At 34.7% G+C, this 22,836-nt stretch overlaps 1 protein-coding gene across 23 annotated transcripts in view; it reads left to right on the top strand.

The window, feature by feature from the left end:
• Positions 1-1,369: 1,369 nt before the first annotated feature.
• Positions 1,370-22,836, top strand: part of LOC123720004 (calcium-activated potassium channel slowpoke) — a 39,327-nt gene continuing 17,860 nt past the window's right edge. For 12 of the 23 annotated variants that reach the window (XM_045676590.1, XM_045676560.1, XM_045676572.1 and 9 more), the window contains exons 1-7: positions 1,372-2,218; positions 17,162-17,223; positions 17,644-17,740; positions 18,151-18,262; positions 18,699-18,850; positions 19,828-19,995; positions 20,961-21,052. In XM_045676590.1, the coding sequence (XP_045532546.1) occupies positions 1,901-2,218; positions 17,162-17,223; positions 17,644-17,740; positions 18,151-18,262; positions 18,699-18,850; positions 19,828-19,995; positions 20,961-21,052 (1,001 nt within the window). In that variant the 5' untranslated portion in view covers positions 1,372-1,900. Of the gene's footprint in view, positions 2,219-17,161; positions 17,224-17,643; positions 17,741-18,150; positions 18,263-18,698; positions 18,851-19,827; positions 19,996-20,960; positions 21,053-21,642; positions 21,735-22,836 lie in introns of all 23 variants that reach the window. The other 11 variants (XM_045676407.1, XM_045676518.1, XM_045676500.1 and 8 more) reach the window with 5 other exon arrangements.

Genomic DNA, 22,836 nt, shown 5'->3' with positions numbered 1-22,836 from the left:
TCACCTCCTTCGGACGAGCAAGAAAGGTGGGGCAGCCGCAGAGCAGGCAGAAAATAATAAACGGCACAAATATAAGAGTCTTTCCTCCAACTTCGATTTTGTTCCCTTTGGAGTAGAGACTCTTGGGTCGTGGGGTTCAAGTGCTCAAGCGCAAAAAATTTAAATTGGCGCCTGGTGGATAGTGCCGGTGTTCCCAGAGCTGGTGCTTCCCTAGCTCAACAAATAAGTTTTTTATTTTAACTGTATTTTTATTGATACAAGCTTGCCAACCCTCGGAACTCTGATACATTGGTAAAAGAACCAGAAAATACAATTTTTAATGTGACAAGCACTTATAGGCAAACAGGACATACACGAAATAATTTTAATACAAATATTAAACAAAACAATTAAAATTACAAAACCAAAATCGATGGACATCCAGACGTAGCTCGTTTATCAGAATGCTCAATCTAAATATCGGTAGCTCGCCAAAACGCGTTATTCGGAAAGGAGGGACAAATGGAATGATGGGATGCCTGGGGTTCTTAGAAGGTACACGAAATTTAAGATTTGATAAATGTTTGGGACCATCAACCTGATTGTTAAATATCTTAAATGGAATCGTTAATCAATTGTTTTAATCGAATTTTCTACGATTCTCTAATGGTAAAACTGTTGAACAGAATATAATCCCAGAGCTAAAGTAATTTGTGGGCTTATCACGACTAGTAAGACTGCGTGCAAAACACTCGAATTTATATTTATTGGTGTTATGTTTCCTTTACGTGGCAAAGTTCCTCATTAGCTACTTTAATAATTACAATTCAATCTGCTGTTACATACACGTCCTAACACTAATATTATTGTGTCATAGTCCTGTCTGTCGACATGGTTTAAAAAACGTGTTTTTTTTAAAACGTTTAAAAGTTACTTCATGAATCGAAAAATGATAGGAAAAGAATTGCAACTTTTATAGTTGTTCTTGTTCGTCAATCGTTCATATTTTAAAATACTTATAAAAAATATTTTATTTAAATAAATACGTAGGTTGCATATCTATGGGAACAAGTAAAAATATTTTTTGTTACATAAATGCTGTTTCATTATAAAAAGCAAAAAACATGCTATTAAGTTAATGCCGCATCATAAACACCTACAGAAAAAAAATCCACGTTTCAAACTCTAATAACAATGGAAATGGGAGCTGAAAAACAAAGGCTTTTGCTGCGTCCTTACAAAACGACACGTTCTCACAATCGTAGCTGTTTCCTAAACGTCTACGAGTTTCGTAGCACAAAGCGCCACATAGAGGGCGTAGTACTCCATTCAACTAGGAAACATAGACATCCCGCCCACAAAGTAAACCTTCCACTTAATCGCCTCGGCCCGCATGTGGCAACTGGCAACTCAGTTCGCTGACAGCCTTTGAACGAGCGCGCAGTCACTACAAGTTTGACCTAGGCGAGGATATTACACATTTGAACGCGAAATAAAATCCCGTTTCATTAAAGCGAAGAAAAATTAAGTTTCAGCGGTGTTACCGACCTATATTTTGAATTAGATAGAGAAGCGGAAACACAGAAGGCTAGCAGCGTTCGCTGGAGAAAGGCAGATTGATCGAACGTGACGCAAGTTGGAACAGTGGCATTCAAGGTGTTTATCGAAAACGGGGTGGGTAGAGGTCGCAGCGTGACGATTTCGGGAGAGAAGACAAGCTCGGGTCGCGGGTCGCGGGTCAGCATGAGCGGACGGTAGCGGGCGCGCAGGCGCGGATCGATCGCGCGGCATCGAGCGGCAGCGCGGCGAACACTCGCCCTCGGCCTCGCTCGACGCTCGGTCGTGCGCGGGCTGACGTGCGAGCGCGCGCGCATCAGCACGTGCATGGCGCGCCTGCCTGGATGCCTCGCGCCCTCGGGGAATGGCTTCGTCCGAGGAAGAGGCGACAACCGCGCCGATACCTGAAGACGACGACTGCCTCAGTGTCCGAAAATGGTGGTGTTTTCTCCTATCTTCTATCTTCACGTTCCTAGCGGGCCTGCTGGTGGTGCTGCTATGGCGGGCGTGCGCCTTCGTATGCTGCCGCCGGGAGCCGGAGCTGTCTCCCAACGACCCGAAGCTGAAGGAGCAGAAGGCGGCCCGCCAGGGAAAACAGGAGTTCGAAGGCACTTTTATGACAGAGGCCAAGGATTGGGCAGGCGAACTTATCTCCGGCCAAACAACCACTGGACGTATACTGGTAAGTACATTTTCTATATATCATTATTTATCAACCGCGGAGGAAAAGCGCGAAAAGCAATTTACATTTTTCGAGACTTAGAATACAGTGTTTCTTCATATTAAATTTCACCCAAAACTTTAAATTTAATTACATTGAAACACTGTATATATATTGTATGTTTTATATCTTTTGTATGTAGTCCTACCAATACCACTTAAATTTAACAATGTACAATTTGGGATCTCATGTTATTGTTTCGTTGTTCGTACCCAGTATTTGACTACTAATAAATTATAACAACCATATTCAATTACAATGTTAATTAATACTAAACCGTAATATAATATTGGATAAGTTCAAGTTCTATATATGACCGAAGTATACATTTTGTTAAAATAGGTAACGTACAAGATTGTTGAAAAATAATTAACAAATCTTTTGGCAATACAAGTACAATTGCGTACTTATGTAAGTACTATGCTAACTGTGAATTGATTTAATTGGCCTATTAATAGGGGCGCCTATTGCTATGTATCTAGCGAAGCCAGGAATTATGTATCGTCCGTGACGTCATCGTTTAATAGTGACGCAAGCGCGAACTCTTTATTTATTATGTACGAGATAGCTTTTATTTATATACCATCCAGACTAGGGTAGAATTATAATGCAAGCATTTAATTAACTGAAGGCACTTAGAATATATATCTCATTACCGTATCTTTAGAAGCATGAATAATTATATGCAATGAATAAAAACCGGTTCGTTTGACTCCATCCCTGAATCATTGAATACTCAGGTTGTCTTGTAAATGACGTCAGTTTTGAATATTTAGTAGTTACCAAATTAAATAATTGCGTTCACCTGCGATCCATTGAACGTTAACCAAATAAGAATTCCTGACAGTGGGTATGTGACGAGCAATGGACCCTGACCTAATTTCGTTATCGATAGGCCTTAGTTCAACGTTTCATTTTACTTTCTATTCTCAAACGCTTTCAGTCCCTTCAGGGCTAATCATGAAAACTTTAAGTGTGTGACACATTTGGTGTCTATGTGATGTGGCATTAATTGTTTTTTTTATAATTGGAAGTAATAAATTGGGGTTCTATTTATAAAGAGTATGACTTATATTTATTTGTAAAATATACTACAAAAGGGGGATATACCGTGCTGTAACCTAATTATCAATTTGAAGTATATTTTCTTAATGTTCTGTTACCAAGGAATCGTCTCAATCGATACGGCATAAAATGTAGGTCAGTTTTCATGCAACACAAAAATTTCATTCAGTGAAAATAATTAAAAATAGAGGCATAATTATATTTCAGTAATGACGCGACGCATTATATTTTGCGCTTTTAAGTGTGTAGAGAGCTTTCGACATTTTATTTATTGTTAATAATGGCATTGACTACGACTTGTATTTGCGTGTTAATAAATTAATATCACTAAAAAACAAATTATTAATTATTTTTCATAACATTTTTGGAGCTTTCCTTTAAAGCAAAGAAAAATGCTTAAAAAAGTTTACGACTTACGATGCATCGATCTCTGTTACGAAAACTGCTAACATCGTTTTTATTACTGCACCAAAGGGTACCCAAGATAAGTAAGACAAATTTCGTACAGACAGGTATTACGTAATTTAATGATAACGTTAAATAGATTTGAAAAATGCCCAGGAAAGTGTAATGTGATTTATACAAAAAAAAACTGGTCGCGGCACTGCAGAAAGGTGATGATTGTAATGCTTATGTAACTTAATATAATAGGTATGAAATGTATAAAAAAGGAAACTGCCTACTCGCTTAGTATTTCTTCAAGCAAGTCCTAAATCGAGGCGCCTCAATTTAGCATAGCACATTCTATATAATACCTGATTAGGATAATAAATAATCTATGAAACTCCTCCCAAACGCATACAAAAATTTTTAATTCAAATCGGTATAGCCGTCTAAGAGGAGTTCAGTGATGTCACTGTGTGTGTGTGTCACACGTACAGTAGAATTATATCTATGTAAGCTATCATATCTTTTATGTTAGATCAAACTGCACAGGGTATGCAAATTTCATTGAATTCGGGTAAGTAGTTTAGGAATCCATAGCGATCAAAGGACGTGACGCGTAATTTATATAATATGACAATATACGGTATTGTAACCAATAAAGTATTCAATGAATAAATTTTAATTCCAATTTATAGTGTTAGAATAAAAATAGCTTTAAAAGTCCAATCGTAGAATATAATACGGGATTCCTTGAAAAAGCGGTCACCTTTTTAAACATTTATGCTTTTATCGATTGAGGTCGCATAGGTGAGAGGTCTCAAATTGATTTTCCCTGTCTAATTCTGTTCCAGACATTCTTTACGGCGAAGCTAACGGAATTGGGATTAAATTTGTTTCTAGCATGTCATGTCTTCTTTATTTTAGTAACTTTAGTTTCTATTGATTTAGATATAAATTGATTTTGATAGTGCAATTTTAATTTTGTTATCGGGTAATGTTTGGTAATGACTAGACAAATGTTACAATTTTACTTATAATATATTTTAAATTTTAACCAATCATATCTTTATGACAATAATTAAAGACTTGTGTGTATTCCGTTAAAAACTTATAAATCTAGTGTTTCGTTTCCGATAGTGTTCTCTCTTTCCGTTATAAAACACGTTAATTACTTTTATATGACATTTATTAGTGTAAAGTTTACTTCAACTTTGAAGATAAACAAAATTTATGAAACTCCAATCAAATATTTGTTATCTATATTAAATTAAAAAATTATTTTACGCGACTTTTACTCAGTATATTTTTTAACTGGGTATATCAATTGTAAAATAATAATTTAATTGCTTTAATTAATAAAGTGTTATTATTATACGCTGTTTATATTGAAAATATATATATATATATTTGCCATTTGGCTTAGTGCACTTTATGCTGAGTAATATTTCACATTCATATCATATTAGTACGAAACCCACTCGTTTCGTTCAATGATATGTACGATTCTACAAGACAGAGATAAAACGATTGTATAAATATACTCCATCCTTTTCATCTCAATACGATCTATGTTTGCGTACGCTATTGGCAAGGAAATAATGTCGTTTGCCAAAACAACTTCCCGATTGAAAATGGCGCTTGAAAATGGAAAAAATACATTCGTTGATACAACCAAAACATCAACAAAAACCTATTTGGTATAATTAAAAAAAAAGTTTGATCAAAGGTAATATTTTGACAGGTTTTAATCAATACGTATGACTGATTTAGGTTTTAATATTATGGACGAAGTTTCCTGGAAAACGCTACTTGCCTAGGTCTATTTTAATTACAAATAACAATTAATACCTGACATAAAATATATTATGTTAACATAATCTCAATGAACTTATATCTTGCAACGTTCTCGCTAAATATAATATACATTATTATTATTTAAATTTTAAGCAAAACTCTAAAGCTTTATAATATTATAATGATACAAAACAGAGATTACTTAAATCTTAGTTAAAACTGTTTATCTGTTTATAAATTCCTACATTGAATGAAACTAAAGTATCTCGATGGATACATATATCTTTCCACGCGAATATTCGAGAAAGTAAATAACACTCTTAAAATATAACTTAGTAATACGAGACTTGGCAACAAATCTCTAAGATATAATATTTGAATAAGTGTGTGATTAATATTATTTATTAAAATGATGAAATAATAAAATCATTTTCTGAATACAATGACTCATTTAAAGACAATTTTCTTCTATGGGTGCATTAGAAGAAACTACATTGTATGGAGCTTTACCTCAAGTCTTAATGTTATATGTTAATTTGTAAAGGGACGTAACTTTTGAAATTTTCTTTTTAATATTTTTTTTATGTTTATTATAACTTTGTAGGTTAAGAAAATTGCAAATAAAAATTATACGTATTTAGTATAATTCAATTAAATTGTTATATAAAATAAAAAATGTAAAACACGTTTTTTTTAAATATCTGTCTAAAATTTTATAAGTGTGCAATGCGGATAGCTTATTTATTTATAGTCTCGCACTCGAAATGAATGGCAAATATTCAAGGAACTATCTACCAAAAAAATGTTAGATTTTCGCGTAATTGAAAGCCTGTTTTTGATATTTCAAGAATGCGCTAGCGTTTTGGATAGATATCAGTTGACTAATACCACATTTTTATTCAATTTACCAATCTATAACCTCGATTACGAAATGAATTGAAATTTTTAAGTAGCGTATAATTTCTTAAGATCTATTATTTAAAAATACAAATACCAGAAAAGTAGGGATATCCATAGCAATTTAAGGAATATTTAAACCTTTTAATATAAAATTATTATACATTTAATATATAGTTTATTAAAAACTGATTAAACAAGACAATCAGAACTACTTTCGTGATCGTATTTTTTTTTCAAGTAGACTCGTAATAAAATTACACAATAAATAGATTATATTTTGATTGTAAAATGTTTATAATTTTAATAGATACCCGCATTATGCAATAATTCTAATATTCCAATTTTAAATTATTATTTCTCATTGTATTGTATACACAACTATTAAATGTATTTTAATCTTAAATAAATAACGTTTAAACGTGCATTTCTATCGTAAGCACGGTTATTTTTAATTTAGTAGTGTATAATTAAATTAATTATTCATGAGTCCTTTGCCAATATTGATAAACGAAAATCTTCTTGTCCAGTCTGCAGAGCCTATATCAAAAGGATTAAAACTGTACATATGGTCATACTTATCGTTACATGGACACGTAATAAAAAAGCCGGATTGGAAGCTATTTATTTAATTTATACTATTGCTTATATTTGTTTATATTGTTACTATTGCTATAAATTCTTTCACTTTATATACTACAAATATTTTACAGACTGAGGGTAAAACTAGGGTGTCAAAAAGGTATTGGATTTTGAAATAAGGGCCGCTCTAAACCCTCAAGTGGTTAAATATTGTTTTGTCCCGTTTATTTAATTAAAAAATAAAATGAGGTTAATATTAAGGTTGGTAATACGTGGACATGACCACTTGTTCACAAACTCAAAAAGGCTCAAAAGGCCTTTTAGAGCTGCTGTTTTATATTATATATACAATGATGTTTTTGCAATTATTAATGATGTTTAAACTCCGCTAAAAGCCGACGGCAGTTAAAGCTTTACGGTTTAAATAGGCAGTGCTGGCTCTTATCTCACAAGTGGACTTGCAATAGAACCTAGCAAAAACAACTTGAATTCACTAGGTTTATTTTTTATACGGTATAATAATTCGAGCTTTTGGTTGTTCATTTATTATTTTATTACAGTTGCAATTAAATGTAACGTTGCGACTTGAAACTATTTCTTTTATAGAATGTTATTGAACGAATTTTTTTCTTACCTAGAAAGCGTCGCACAGGAACAGTGTAACCAATATCTGTAAAACAATGCAAGAAAAGAAGAAGAAACAAAGAAAAAAATCTTGGTCACTTGGTAGATTCAAGTGATTAACCAAGCTATCAAGATTATAAAAACGGTCTTTTGATAAATTGTAGGTACTTTACGAGTCGCATTTGTAGGCTTAGTTCCATATGCGATCGTAAACCAAGTATGGCGAAGTGATAGTTCCAAGGACAACGTAGATATCGGTATTCGGCACGACTTTGTAGATTAAAATATGTAACCCAGTAGTGACATATTTGAAAACACGGTGAAAACAGTCCTAAAATATCTATGCGAAAAGAAATTGACCCAAAACTTAATGACAAATCTCTAAACCAAATAGCGTTGCAATAAAAATGTTATTCTCGATTTAAAATAAGCTTAGGTATTGGTTCCAGATGTGTGCGCATTTAGCCTTTTTGACAAAAATGCAAGAGAAGCTTGAAGCGCCCCTAATCCCTGTAAATAGGTCAATGGGTGGAGTCCTATCGATTGCCGCCACTTGTGCGGCTCACAGGAGTTGCGCTACTATAAGAAACACAACCGTCCAAAGGGTTGAAGGACGGTTAATCGGTTGTGAGAGTCGCTTAAAACGCCTTTGTCGCCATTTATGACGCGTCGTTAAGAAACAGTGTTCGCTTTTCAAATTTGTCTTCTTTAACAGAATGCGACTCGTAGACAGATTAGATTAACGACTAACGCACCGCTGCACACAGGTTATCAATATATTTTTATAGCACAATTAAAAATAGACACGCAACGAAATTCGAAATTCAAATTTATTTCAACAAAAACTTAAACATTGTATTTATTAACTTAAACTTGTATTGCGGTTGTAATAACTTCAACAATTTTGCAAAATCAATACGAACTTGATATTTTTAAAACTAAACGACTGGAAGTGGTTTAAAAGTGAAATTTAATTTTTCGTGTTCAATCTTTCCATGATAAAATTTCTCATACGTTACTCATTATTGATCTATAACAACATTTTGCGATTTACAGAGGTATTCGTTTTGACATGCGGATTCGGAGTAAGACCATAATCAGACAGCATAATATGTTAGAAATCATAATTGGACAGGACTATTTATTCGTACCGAGGAAAGTAGAGTAGCGATGTTACTGACTGGTACCTACGCTGGCATAATGAAAGGGAAAAAGAAAGATATAATATCAAGGAAAGCGAGCATATTCGGTGTCAACTTCGTATAATATTTATTATACTGTATCTTTGATTAATGCCCTTCGTTATGATCAAAGTACACGTCCTAAGGCACTTAAATCGATCCGAGGTGACTTCCTACTGAGTTCCGATATGTTCGTCACCAATCCACGTTTGGCATACTACAGTTTTACATTGGCTCGTCGCCATGTCAGCTGTCCCCATGCGTCTACATACAATAATTTTATGAGTATTTATAAAATGTTTGTTTTGAAACATAACCGCACGTGATACTTGCAATTTAAAATTAAAATTATAACCTATTATATATTCAAACAAAGAAAAGAAAAAGAACGAAAATAGACAACAACCCAATAGTCTGTAGTAGGCTCGTATCTTCTACTTCGTATGCGCATTCAGATATCTAAGATTAATTACAAAAACTTTATTAATTTCTATAACGTATTGTTAAACAGAAACATGCGTCATGTATGTGTTACATTCGTAACTTATAATACTTAATATATGTTAGGTAATAAAAAAACACATATATTACAGCTTTTCCATCTCTGGATTTGAAAGAAATTGATCTTTATGGCCCCACTTACAAGCAATGCAAAGTCTTTGTTTAAGCTGACCTAACGTAATTAATATTTAAAATACCATAAGTTTCAAGTTTGGTAGTGAAAACTATTCCAATTTCCCTTTACAAAATTATTAATGGCTATCTAACAATTAAATTAGAACTCGAATTTTAACGTTGAAAAGGTTTTTATCTAATAGAATGAAATGCAAAAACATTTTTACAATACTATCAGAGCAGGAATATATACCCTTGGGATGCTTATAAGTATACACTTGGCTTTTATCAATTGCCTACAAAAGCATTCGTCACAAAAATAGGTCAATAAAAAATTAGGTCACATGACTGTGTTAGGAAAACCTACGCTAAATCTAAAGCGGTTTAAATGTTACAGTGCTCAGCAGTGCCCACCGTTCACAAATGAAACTATATGTTTTAGGAGTACATATAAATACGAATATATGGCAATACACAATTGCGCTTAGAAATATTTATTATATAAATGTTTCTTGTAATGTGACAATTCATGAATACTTAGTATGAGTCTTCGACACTAAGTGAGTGAGTATTCAAGGAGGTGATTGACCGCAAGTCTTCGGCGAAAAACTATTCTTATAAAATAGGTCATGTCTTTGGGGAAACGCTTTCTTCCTAAGAATCGAGAAAATGCTATATTTTAGGAGGCGTGGCCTTAATAATTCAGTGCTCTTTGCAATTACACTCGCTGAGTTACGAGCTTGTTCTATTATTTAATAAGATTTCGTTTCTTTTGTTGTCAAAGATTTTGTAAAGAAGATCTTAGATATAAATAAATGTCCCTTAGAGATAGATGCCCGATTATATAATCACAAGTCGAAGTTCATTGAACTTTTCGCTATAAATCGATAGATCACATCTTTTCAGTACGCATGTATTAAAATAACGACTCAGTCATTTGCCCTTTTCGTATAAAATATGTAGTAGTAAAATATTAATAAATTTGTCCACGTATATTCAGGTATTAGGGAATTATTATTATTCAATTTATAAGATTATTATACAATATTCGATATAGATTATGTTATTCTAAATAAACTATTACATGTATTAGTATCCTCATGTAATTTAATAGATTTTTATAGCATTAGTTAATTTAATATTCTTGATATCAAGTAAAAACATAAACCTCAAAAGAAAGTCCAAATGGAGCGGCAAAATTCCTCTGCGGAAACCCTGCATTTGGCTGCCCAGATTGAATTCGCGAAACGCTTAATTCTTCGTTTGTTTATGATCAAATATTTTATATGTTAGAAATTGCTTGACTTGATCATGATTTTTAACAATATAAAATAATCGATCATGTATGTTCTCGTGGCATATTAGGTAATACATTTCTTTTATATACAAACCGAGGTCCACAAAGCTCTATACAAAATAGGTCTAAATAAGTCTACGAGCGTATATTTTCCTATGAAGTACCAAGACCGCATTTTATTTATGAATACTATGAGTTGTATGCGCAGTGTCCACAGTATGAGGGTACTATTTTTACACGTTCTATATTTGCCGCGGCCGTGTCACATCGCGTGACATCGCCTATCATTGTCGATATACTAGCTCATATATTTCTACATCAATACACTACGAAAATATAATCTAAAGATCCATCAATTTTATGACAGGGTTTTCGTATCGCCAGTTTCGGTTGTTTAAATATATTATAAAAAAGTTATGTTGGTTCGATTATCGACAATTTCCATAGCTAGAATGATCAATATCTAGTTTGCTTATTTAGTACAAAAAAACACGCATGTATAACTGTTACAAAATGTGACCTTTAATAATTTCGTGTTTGTTTTCTATCGTAGACTACTACTAAATTTATAGAAGTAATATGAATAATGTGGCTATTGATCTGTTTACAGTTCCAAAAGTCACGACACGAAAAGTGTTTCGTAACAATGGTAAAGTAGCGAACTAATTGTACTTTTATAACCTCTGGTGAACTTTTAACAAAATTTAAAATGCACCAGCGAAGCTTTATAACATCGGCGTGAGCAAACGTCCGGTTGTTGAAATATTATTTCTTCTCAATTCAAATAAAAATGTAACGTAATTTTTCCCCCAGCTTTAACAATTTCTCTTAATTGCTCTTCGCATGAATGTTATTCTTGAAAGTTTTCAATCTCGCTTTATTTGTCGAATAGAAATAAAGTCGAAATACAGCCTTAATCGATCTAGTGAGTGTCGCTTGGATTCATTCCAAATAATTTTAGGTGAACTTGTGCGAAACTATGAGGCTAATTTATTTAAGTGAGGATATTACGAGATAATACGCCTATAATTTTGGGAATAATTTAGTTGAAGTATTTGAGGGTAGGTAAAGTTTTCGCTTCTTATTTGTTATTACACTAATCGGACGGGATATATTCAATCCATACACTCAGGATAAATACCACCAAATTTAAAAATTGTATCTATGGCTGGTAATATTGTCATTATCATAAACTTCAATTCAAGGCCTAACTTTGTGAATTCGTGATTCTCTTTATAATCAACGCCGCAATCTATTATCAAAATTGCATAATATGTATCAGCTTAAAGTTCCAGTCAGTAGTCATGTTTCAGTCGAGGTATTTTGACAAACTTGTGTCAAAAAAACGGCGATCGGTCGTTTGTCCGTGAAAATTATGTATTACTATCAACAAAATCACTAAAAAAATCTATTAAAATATGTATTCTGGTATGATTGTGAGGTCCCATAAACTAATATAGACACAGAGTGCGCTTATAACACCTCTCAGCCACACCCTTCCAGATACTCATACATTCATACATACATCTTTTGTTTGGACATAATACTGAGACTTATACCACGTTCCAGATACTAGATTACAATTATACCGTGGTAAATCACCATGGTATAATTGTAATCTAGTTACCCAAAACACAGGGTTACATGGTTATATAAATTTTGTATTTTTCTGTCATGAATAAAGTTTTATTGTTATTATGATATAAGCCTTTCAATTTTAATGTCGCAGCCACTTTTCTTCGTATTATTATTTCCGATCTCAATTAAATAAACCCATGTGCCGATACTACCCAGATATAGACATTAAAAGGGCGACAATATATGCTGAATCCATCAAATGTAATACGAATGACTGAATCCGATAAAATGTCGGGACTAGCGTTTGATCTTTCAGGAGACTGGTTCTATAACAGTATAGCGAAATGCTATGTAGATTTTAAATTAATAGTCTGTAATATGCAAAATTCTTTTATTATTATCAATGATCAAGCATTTATTTTAATAGCTTTCCCATTTATAATAACGAGATTAGCAGTCCTCAGAGTTTTAATTATCTTTGTTGGATCATTAATTAACATTATCTAATGCTAATAAAGACTGATTTACGGTTACAGAGGGAATTTTAATGCCTTATGCGACTTACATTCGAGACTGCGTTTTTCATAAATATTACAGTATATACGTAGAAGTCAGTTTGCGATTACTGTCATATGTCATGTCATTTATTCGTACTATCATTATATTGCATCCATGGGGATGGATTCTACCAATGACATAAAATACTAATCATTTAGGGTTTTTTCAGTTGAATGAAATGTATTGGTTAATTAAGTTCTTCGTGTTATTTTAATTACCAATTCTACTATTCGCTAGATTTTTTCAATGTTTGAAATGTTTAGTGTTATTTGTAAAGGTTTTATTTACCATTATTAAATAATAATTGTACCTAATAATATTGTAAATAATAATTCGTTACCATAATATAAAAAATCAAACTTAAAAAAAAGCAGGTTACATAAGTTATAAGCATAAGCGGGCTTATCGCTAGCGAGCGATTTCTTCCAGGCAACCCTAATATGGAACAATAAAAAAGATACACCTACAGAGGGTAAAGTACAAAACCTTCTGTATCGTCTAACGTAAACTTGTGTAATGCGTGGCTAAAGTACTATTATGTCCGGATTTAACATACACTTGACATTTGACAAATAGCTTGCTAAAGTAAACCCTATCATAACTTACCAAGAACAATAAACTTACTACGAGACTTTAGTACGAGATTATCGTAAAAGTTAAATGTCCGATTTTAACGCGGCCATTTATTACGAATATAATTTGCCTACGACGCGGTCAACAAAGGCGGTAAATCTCTTACCGTTTTAGTACCAACAAACCGAAATCATTAGGATTTATACGATTCAATCGTAATACCGGTTCGTAAAAATGCTATAAAAAGCGATGGAAAGGCTATTGGGATTACTTCCATGACGTTGAATGCGTGAGAAAAAAATCTGAATTGTTTATTTTTTGTGCTGGATTTCCTCTTGGAGATCGTGACCATTATGGCTAATGTGCCGTAGTTTCGCACTACCAATACTACATAACCCAATGTTTGTCTTTATTTTTAGAAAATAATCGAAACTTTCTGAAAAAAAAAACCTTTGCTATTACGGCATTAATTGATAGATTGATTATTAACAGTAATAAACTTTGAGAACTAAACTTATTGTAAATTAAATAACATTAAATCATCATTCATACATTAAAATATCGCGGAACGAAGGTATTTGTATTTTTGCAGTTGTGCACCATTGCATAATAAATCTGTGAGTTTCGTAATAATTTATAACTTTTAATTGGTTCTCTAAGAGGTGATATTATATAACATTAATATATATATACAGCGTTGTATTTGTATATATTGAGTCGTATGAGGTATATTAAGCACGGACCTGCATATAAATTAAAAACCGTGTGTGTACTTATGTACACGCCTTAGGAGTTATACTTGTTTGACGTAACAAGAAAAAAATATTTATTTTTAATAGATAAAAATTTCGCCTTATTCTACGTTTGTAAAAGAAAGAACACTAACAATAGAAAAAATTCCCTCTCATAATTTTTCCCTAACGCCCCAAAACAATCACGTTTATAACTTCAAATCGTAATTAAATTTTTCCTATACAAAACTTCATAATACTTACTCACTAAAGTTTTATATAATATTTCCTTCATGTATATTTTATGTAATATATTTATTACAGAAATACATACATTATCCTTACAGAATATGCCAATTCGACAATGTCGAGAAAAAATAAATTTTAATAAAGTGTATAATATTAAACAGATAATATATATGTATCTCATAATAATGTATTCCGAAAAATTACACAGCAACTGACACATACTACGATTTTAATTTTGTACCTACTGTATGAGTAGACGGTACTACCCACATTAGTCTAACAATTAGATGAAAAGCCAGTAGAGCATTAAAATTTAAAAATATTCACTGTACCGTCTAATACAGACTCTAAGAATTACGACGTCTTAAACACATGTAAGAGTATTACTTTGTAATAAGCTGGCTTTGACCATAAGAAACCCCATCTAACAAGGCGAGTAGAAAAAGATGACCCAGTGAGTCCATATAATTCAATTATACCAATGTAATTGGATTGTGATGTCACAATCTAATATGCATTATTGTTTAATAACCAAACTTAAATTGTTAAAAACATGATATCGTACTAATGCCAAAAAAACATATTTAAAATATTTTTAAAAATCGAAGCCTTTCAAAGTTTATTTTGATAAAAATAGCGGGTAGTCATTAAAAACTAATTTTAAAAGCTGGTGTTGACGTTGATGGATTTCATCTACCTTCTATCACTCAAGCGTGTCCAAGTTATTAAAGGTTGTTGAAATTAACAAAAATAGTTAAGCTTGCGAAAAAATAATACTTATTTGATTAATTACTTAAAATTGTTATTGATTGTTACCGAACAAGCCAAAGACTTTTCCAGAATCTTCGCAACTTGATAGGACCGAAACGCTGCATACAGTAACTTCTGACTGGGTCAAATGACATTGAATTCATCAATAAATTCTTACTATCCAATGGGATAGCGGCTCCACTTTGTTAGACTATATGTACAATATATCAAATATACATAATGAAAATTGGATGATTTAAGTTGGCATCTGATAGTCGCCAGAGCTGGTGCCTTCCAAGCTTAAAGATTAAGCAATAAAGCGAGGAAATGTATTTTAATCTTTGATTTATTCTATTTACAATTAATTTAAGATTAATTAAATTTAATAATTACAGTTAACATTTTATTCATTATCATAGGTTAGATACAATGAGTAATGTTCTTACTTTTTCGCTGTTTAAACCGTAATGAAGAATACCTATATACTGGATCCCCTAAATCCAGGCCGGGCCCCCACAATAGAGACTTCAGAAAAAAAAATGTTTTTGAAATTCCGACTAGTAGACTTTCATTTTGATATATTTGTTAAATACTAAAATAATCTATTTGGTTACACATTAAATTATTGATTGAAAAAATCGACTTAAAAAAAATAAGTTAATTTTATTTGGAAAATAGTTTTGGCCTCCACTCCTTTGTTGCCCCGAGGCCACCAGATTTCTAAATCCGGACCTGCCTATATATAATAATTTGTCAGCAAAAACAGCGTCCATGAAGCCTTAGAGTAAAAATAGAGCTTACATCAGCCTTCAAGATGACTCCGGACAACAACGCCTGACGCATAAACAATTGAACACGTTGAATATCAATTAGTATGATTAAAGCTTGATATCATGTAGCATTTAATTTAAAATTATGTCTGCAACCTTCGAATTAATGATGTATATTATTCATACAATTGATCGCATGGCATACACCTATAAATTATTAAAGAATTTTCCTATTTATTCTTAATTTTAACCATGAGGACTGCGTATGATAGCGGCTGGATACGTTTGGATTTCTGTATGCGCTGTTAATGCATGGCAGAGTAAACCACATGAGCACCTCCATGGTATATGAACCAAAAAGTCGACTGGCACAAAGAGTCGATCAGCTTCTTGTTTATTAAAATCATCAATGAAACAGACCCAGAAACGTTCCACATTTTCTTGTGAAGTTTTGAAATTACATAATCAATGGCTCGACATAACGTTATGTTAGGTTTTGTGTTTCCTCACCTATACCTCTTATAAGCTTTGGAATTGGTTACAAAAAACTGCAAGAATTTATCAATTGAAAATTCGCTCTGGAATATCAATACTTTTTATACATATCATATAGTATTTAAAATGAAAATCTACATATGCAGTCTATTTAAAATGGAACCCGAATTTCCCTCATTACTAATATCGCCCACGTTATATAGAACATGGTACAGTTGAGTCATTTTGTCTCATTTTTCCGCTCCTATAAAGCAAAATGAGATACGTGCGTGGGCATACACTGGTGCGATTTGCATTTTTCCTCAAGGTTGTATAAATTTTCAAAATAAAATGCCCTTCACGACAAAAAATATTTTGCTTCGTGAACACTTTATCAATAAACTAATTAACACGAAATTTTAAATAACCTACTCGTGATGCCCGTAAAAGCTTTTTTTAAACCTTATAGATATTTATTTCTATGAAACATCGTGAGTCAACCGGGCGTTACTTACATCAACATATAGACAACGTCTGTCAGTCTGATCACCTATAAAGCAACCATATCAATAAAGAAAAATAGTAACATAGTAAGTTATGTATAATATAATATATTATGTATATATAATATAACATAGTATTAATAATATTGGTCTACCAAATCTACTACAATAGTTTCTGTGGCCAACTTTATTGTGAATGGTATAAAACTTTTACTTTTTAAAAGAGGTTTCAGATATGTCCATACTACTTATTAATGTTAATTTTTATCATTTCAGGTAGTTTTGGTGTTCATTCTAAGCATAGCATCGCTCATCATCTACTTCATTGACGCATCCAGGTAATCAACGTTTCAATTATTTTCTATGATATACTATTTAAAAGTAGCCTTATTAATTGATACATATCTCAATAATGCTGATAACATAAGGAATACGTGAGTGACTGTCGAATGTGTTACTCGTAACATTTGCTGTATAGATCTGTGCTTTAAATGTGCGTTTAAAATGAGAACAGAAATATCATTATCTAACTGCCAATTATGACAGGTGACAGATTTATAGTAGGACTTTTTTTTAATTTTAACGACAAAATACGGAATAATATTCAAATTAAGATCACATTTTTTGTATCTATTTGCGGATATTTCTGTTCTTATTTCGCATTCTTTGTATATGTCAGCTGATATTGTTAGATGCCTTGATCGTTCGATGTGACCAATTTGTAAGAAATACGGTAGTATAACAATTGTCTCTTTCAGTGAGGAGGTGGAGCGATGTCAGAAATGGAGTGACAATATAACTCAACAAATTGACCTTGCCTTTAACATATTTTTTATGGTCTACTTTTTTATACGAGTAAGTATGTTATATGTAATAAATGAAGGAGAATAACAGCGTTGTGTACATTCCGTTACTCGCATGCAGGCAAGTTTCTGTATCTATAGATATAATGCTAGAGTATATGCCGTATTTATATTAATATAATTACGGCGTGTCGATGGGCAATTTCTGGTAAAACTTTAATTTTTTTGTTATTAAATTAAGTTAAATTAAAAAAAAAGATAATTGAGCGTTCTGAAATAAAAGATAAGATTCAAAGTCGAGAGTCGGTAAGTATTATTACTGCCGTATGTCAAGATTAAAAACGTTTTTGACATACAGGACATACTCAACTCAAAGCCTAAATATCAGCAATATTATAGTCAGCTAACTCTTTAGAATATGAAATGAGGGTAGTTTAAAATAAAAATTGTTTTCTGTTTCAGTTTATAGCAGCTAGTGACAAACTGTGGTTCATGCTCGAGATGTATTCATTTGTAGATTATTTCACGATACCCCCATCATTTGTATCAATATACCTGGATAGAACATGGATAGGTAAGGATTTATGAATTGGGTTCAGTTAAACAATTCCAATCTAAGATTTTTTCAAAGTATTAACTACGATTAATAATCTCGAATACAGTATGCAACACTACACAGACACGAGACAGACACTTTTTGGTCGTACCGATAATGATTGATTGGTGATCTATGTTCACTGTTATTCCCGCGGAACGAATAATAAATAATTTTAAATTGACGCTTATACTAAATACATGGCTATCAAACGTTTAAATGACAAAATTATCATAGACTGTAATGGTTAACTGCGAGTCGACAGACCATCCCTATCTCAGCATACACTATAATTACTGTTAGCAAGAATGTTACATTATTAATTTAAATTCTTTTGTATTGTAAAGGTGTCTTGTATCGCACAAGAAAGTTTATTTTATTTTCACAAACTAACCATAGACAATTTCACTTTCAGGGCTAAGGTTTCTCCGAGCTCTACGCTTAATGACCGTGCCTGATATTTTGCAGTACCTCAATATATTAAAGACCTCAAGCTCAATTCGGTTGGCGCAATTAGTTTCTATATTTATATCAGTGTGGCTTACTGCAGCCGGTATTATTCATTTGGTGAGTCGTACATGTTCCAATCATTAATGGTTAGAATTCTATTAAAAAAATTAAGATAGCATTTTCATAAAAGTAGATTATGTAAAGGATAAAAGCGTAAAATATAAAAGTATACGTACCAACTCTTAAACGCGATCTACCTTTTTATTATTACAATTAAAAAATACAGTTTCTCTAAGGTTCGCGTCAATTTAGAAATCTTCTATTTAAGAGTCTAAATGTCTGTGGTATTTTAAATAGTCAAAATATTTTGTCACAGTTTTTATCATCTAATCCATAAAGATCTTTAGAGCTTATTAATTCTGTTATGTGACTTAAACTTGTTGAAACTTGGGACTTCTATTATTCTAGTAAATCGCATAGCAAACGTGTGAAGTATTTGCATAGCGGACAGTAATCTCTGCAATTATATTTCAATATTATCATAGCAAATATGTAATAAGTAATTATGCAGGAATGTCGTTATAATGCTGAAATCAAGTACAGTAATGGCCTAGTGGCCTCAGCGTGCAACTCTCTTGAGGTAGTAGTGTCGAGCCCCGGCTGTGTACCAATGGACATTCTGGGCATCTAGCACGAAGCGTGTTGGAAAACATCGTGAGGAAACCGGCTTGCCTTAGACCCAGAAAGTCGAGGGCATGCGTTATGCAAAGGAGGCTGATTACCTACTTTCTTATTAGATTGACAAATGATTATGAAACAGATACAGAAATCAGAGGCCCAGACCTAAAAAGGTTAGGTGGCGCCACGGATTTATTTTATTTAAATAATTTTTACTAATAGTTGAATCTATCTAGTTTAAAAACTACGCGCAGGAACTGGTTTATAAGTAAAATAAAGTGTGTATGTAATGAACTGCATATTTAATATATGCGGTTTATTACACATTCATTTTCTCGTCTTTAATTGCTTAATACTACTAAACAAATGAATTTAAGGTGCCAACCTGTTAATTTCCTTACTGTATTTTGTTACAGTTGGAAAATTCTGGTGATCCGCTAGATTTCGAGAATGCGCAATCGTTGTCATATTGGACTTGTGTTTACTTTCTCATAGTCACAATGTCCACAGTAGGTTATGGTGATGTGTTCTGTCGAACAGTACTTGGCAGAACATTTTTGGTTTTTTTTCTCCTCGTCGGCTTGGTAAGTTTCATTCTTTTTGTCTTTTTCATAGATATAAGTACCTAATACAACAAATTCTCTGAATATTAAGATTGACTTTGCAAGGAGCCGCAAGTATTAGATCATAATGTTAACTATTATTGGATAGAAATGAACGTCAATATGTCGTATCGCTTGCTATTCCTTGCGTAAGCTATTCAATAACAAAGCAAAAGGAAAGACATACATATATGACATTTCTATGTCGTTTTCATAAGGGACTTGGTAGATACAGTAACGTTTAACGCACAGCTCGTATGATATAAGCCTGAATGCACTTAGAGCATGAAAGATATTTCGATCGAGAGCCGATAACGGGAGCTGCTCAATAAACAAACCAAACCTTCTCTTGAAATTCCTAGGATTTCGCGGTTATCTCATGTTTACATTGTTTACGAAGTTCTTCTGCTTTGTTTTTGTTGATATCGTTTACGTTCCTTGGACTTCGAGCATGCACAGAGTGCAAAAGATACTGGAAACAAAACATACAATCTAAACTGTGGCAAGTTCTTCGGGGATAGCGTAAACATGATCCTTCTAACTGCTTACGAGACCTCATCTTCCGGAGCTTCACGTGATAACTTTGCATGAGTGTTGTTTTCTTTTGCTTTGTTGGACCACGAATGTGCTTCCGGACATTGAAGCTTAATGGAGTGTCAGTCCCATGGGCTCGGGCAATGGGGCGCTTTGGGCCGCCCGGCCGGCCCCCGCGCGCCGCGTCCCTCCCCCCACCCACCTCGCGGTCTCTGCATGCGCACCTGTGCCTGGCTGTGTTCAGTTGCTCACATCACCGGTAGACAACACAATCCTTTATGTTTTATTTTTGCTCCGCTACCGGCTACACTTATCTGTATCATCTAGTTTTACCGAGACTCGAGGACATTGTCGTGCACCACACGATGGTGTCCGCGCGCAGACTCCTCGATCGACGCCATGGTCTGTTGCAGGCAATGTTCGCTAGTAGTATTCCTGAAATTATAGAGCTGGTAGGAAGTAGGTCCAAGTACAGTGGCGAGCTGAAGCGTGAACATGGAAAAAGGTATCTGTTTAATGTTTAGATTGAGATGAGAGGAAGCGACTCACTCGCCGTGCCGCGGCATGACTCGCTCAATCTCACAGACGATGTGATATCATCATCAGAAGCTTGCTCAGTGCCGTCAGATGTATTGTGTTATCTACTCGCGCGCACCCGGCGATCCCTCGACGTGCGTAGGGCGAGCCTTCGCCCCCCCGGCACTTGGCCGGCGGCCACGTGCAGCGAGGGCGAGACTCACCGCACGCCCTAGAGACGGTCGCCCCGTGTGCGTGTTCTACCATGCGTCTATATCGATCGTCCATTAGTTCTAGTAACCGGCGTCAGATTCTTTTTAAGTTATCATCGATCAGTTAGCGAACGTCCAGCTTTGCATGCCCCCGGTCACGAGTCCCTCACGGCTGTAGCCCCGTTAGCGTAGCTCGGCACGGCACCCAAGTCCCGCACCCGTCCACACACGCCACAGCCACACGCAGACAGACGACACTCAACCACACAGCCTTGTGCGAGCGCGAGGGTTGACGGCCGCGGGCCGGGCCGGGGGGCGGGCGCGCGGGGTCTGTCGCTCACCTCACGGTGTTTGCTGTGTATCGTAGGCTGTGTTCGCCAGCTGGATCCCCGAGATCACGGAGCTGGCGGCGCAGCGCAACAAATACGGCGGCCGATACAACAAGGACGTCCGCCGCAGGTACCCTGCTCTCACGCCCCCGCTCCACACGGCTTCCTCTCACGGTTTCGATCTGACTTGGTTGATTGAATGCGGAGTTTGCTAATGAAATTTATTAATAGAAAATCGGTCTCTCGGTGCCGTGGCGCATGCTCGACGAGATAGATCCCGGCGGCCGCGCCCCTGTCGGCCGACAGGTGCGCGGTCGACCGACGCACTTAATGCCTAACGAGATACCATTGCGCTTTGTTCCTCTAACGAGACTAGATGGAGAGAGCCGATGATTTGTGATGCTGTCAATAAAGTAGTGATGTTTGGTTTGTTCGCTTGCACACGATGCCTGCCGCCACGCTGTAGCGCTAGCTCCGGCACCCCGCGAGTCCCGAGTCACACACAGCCAGTGCCCGCGCCCGCCCCGCGGCCGCCCGCCCCGCGCCCCTCGCGCCCACCGCGTCACGGACACCGCCGATACCACACTACATCCTGCGAGACCTTTAGCCCGCTTTGAACTTGTAACATATGTTTGCATAACAGTATGATGCCTTTCCATTTCTGTTCTAAAAAAATAAACCTATAACTAACGAACACTAAAATCTTTTGCTCAAGTGTCGACATATAAAGCGGACTAAATGTTCAGCGTAGGTAATAATCAAGCAGGGCTCAACTTTCTAAAGTGATTATTCAGTATCACCAAGAGCCTTCAGCGTTGGTGACATCGTATAGTCCCTATAGGAATAAATAATAGTATAATACAATAATATAATATAGTCTTCTTTCAAAGCTAGATTGCTTGCATACGCACACGAGATCTTTTGGCATTGTTTATGTATTGTATACGGTAGGTGTGTCACTTACAGAGTTAACATTGACATTAGAACAAAATACACACAGGCATCATCATTGTCGGATCAATACGTCATTACTCAACATTTTATACCTCTATCTAAAAAGACTGATTTATTATTGTTGGTGTGCGTATGCGTGCATCTATGCTTTTGGAGCCCTGCCGTCGTAGTGTGCCTGGAGCGGGTCGCGGGCGCTCCCGCCGCGACTTGCGCCAACGACCCGCTCCCGCGCCTTCACCACTCACTCGACTTGAATGTGAATGTCTTGTTTTGTCTGT

This window comes from Pieris brassicae, chromosome 1 (genome assembly GCF_905147105.1).
Source record: "Pieris brassicae chromosome 1, ilPieBrab1.1, whole genome shotgun sequence".
Classification (NCBI taxonomy): domain Eukaryota; kingdom Metazoa; phylum Arthropoda; class Insecta; order Lepidoptera; family Pieridae; genus Pieris; species Pieris brassicae.
Note: the sequence above shows the minus strand (reverse complement) of the source record. Positions and strands in the feature narration are given on the sequence as shown.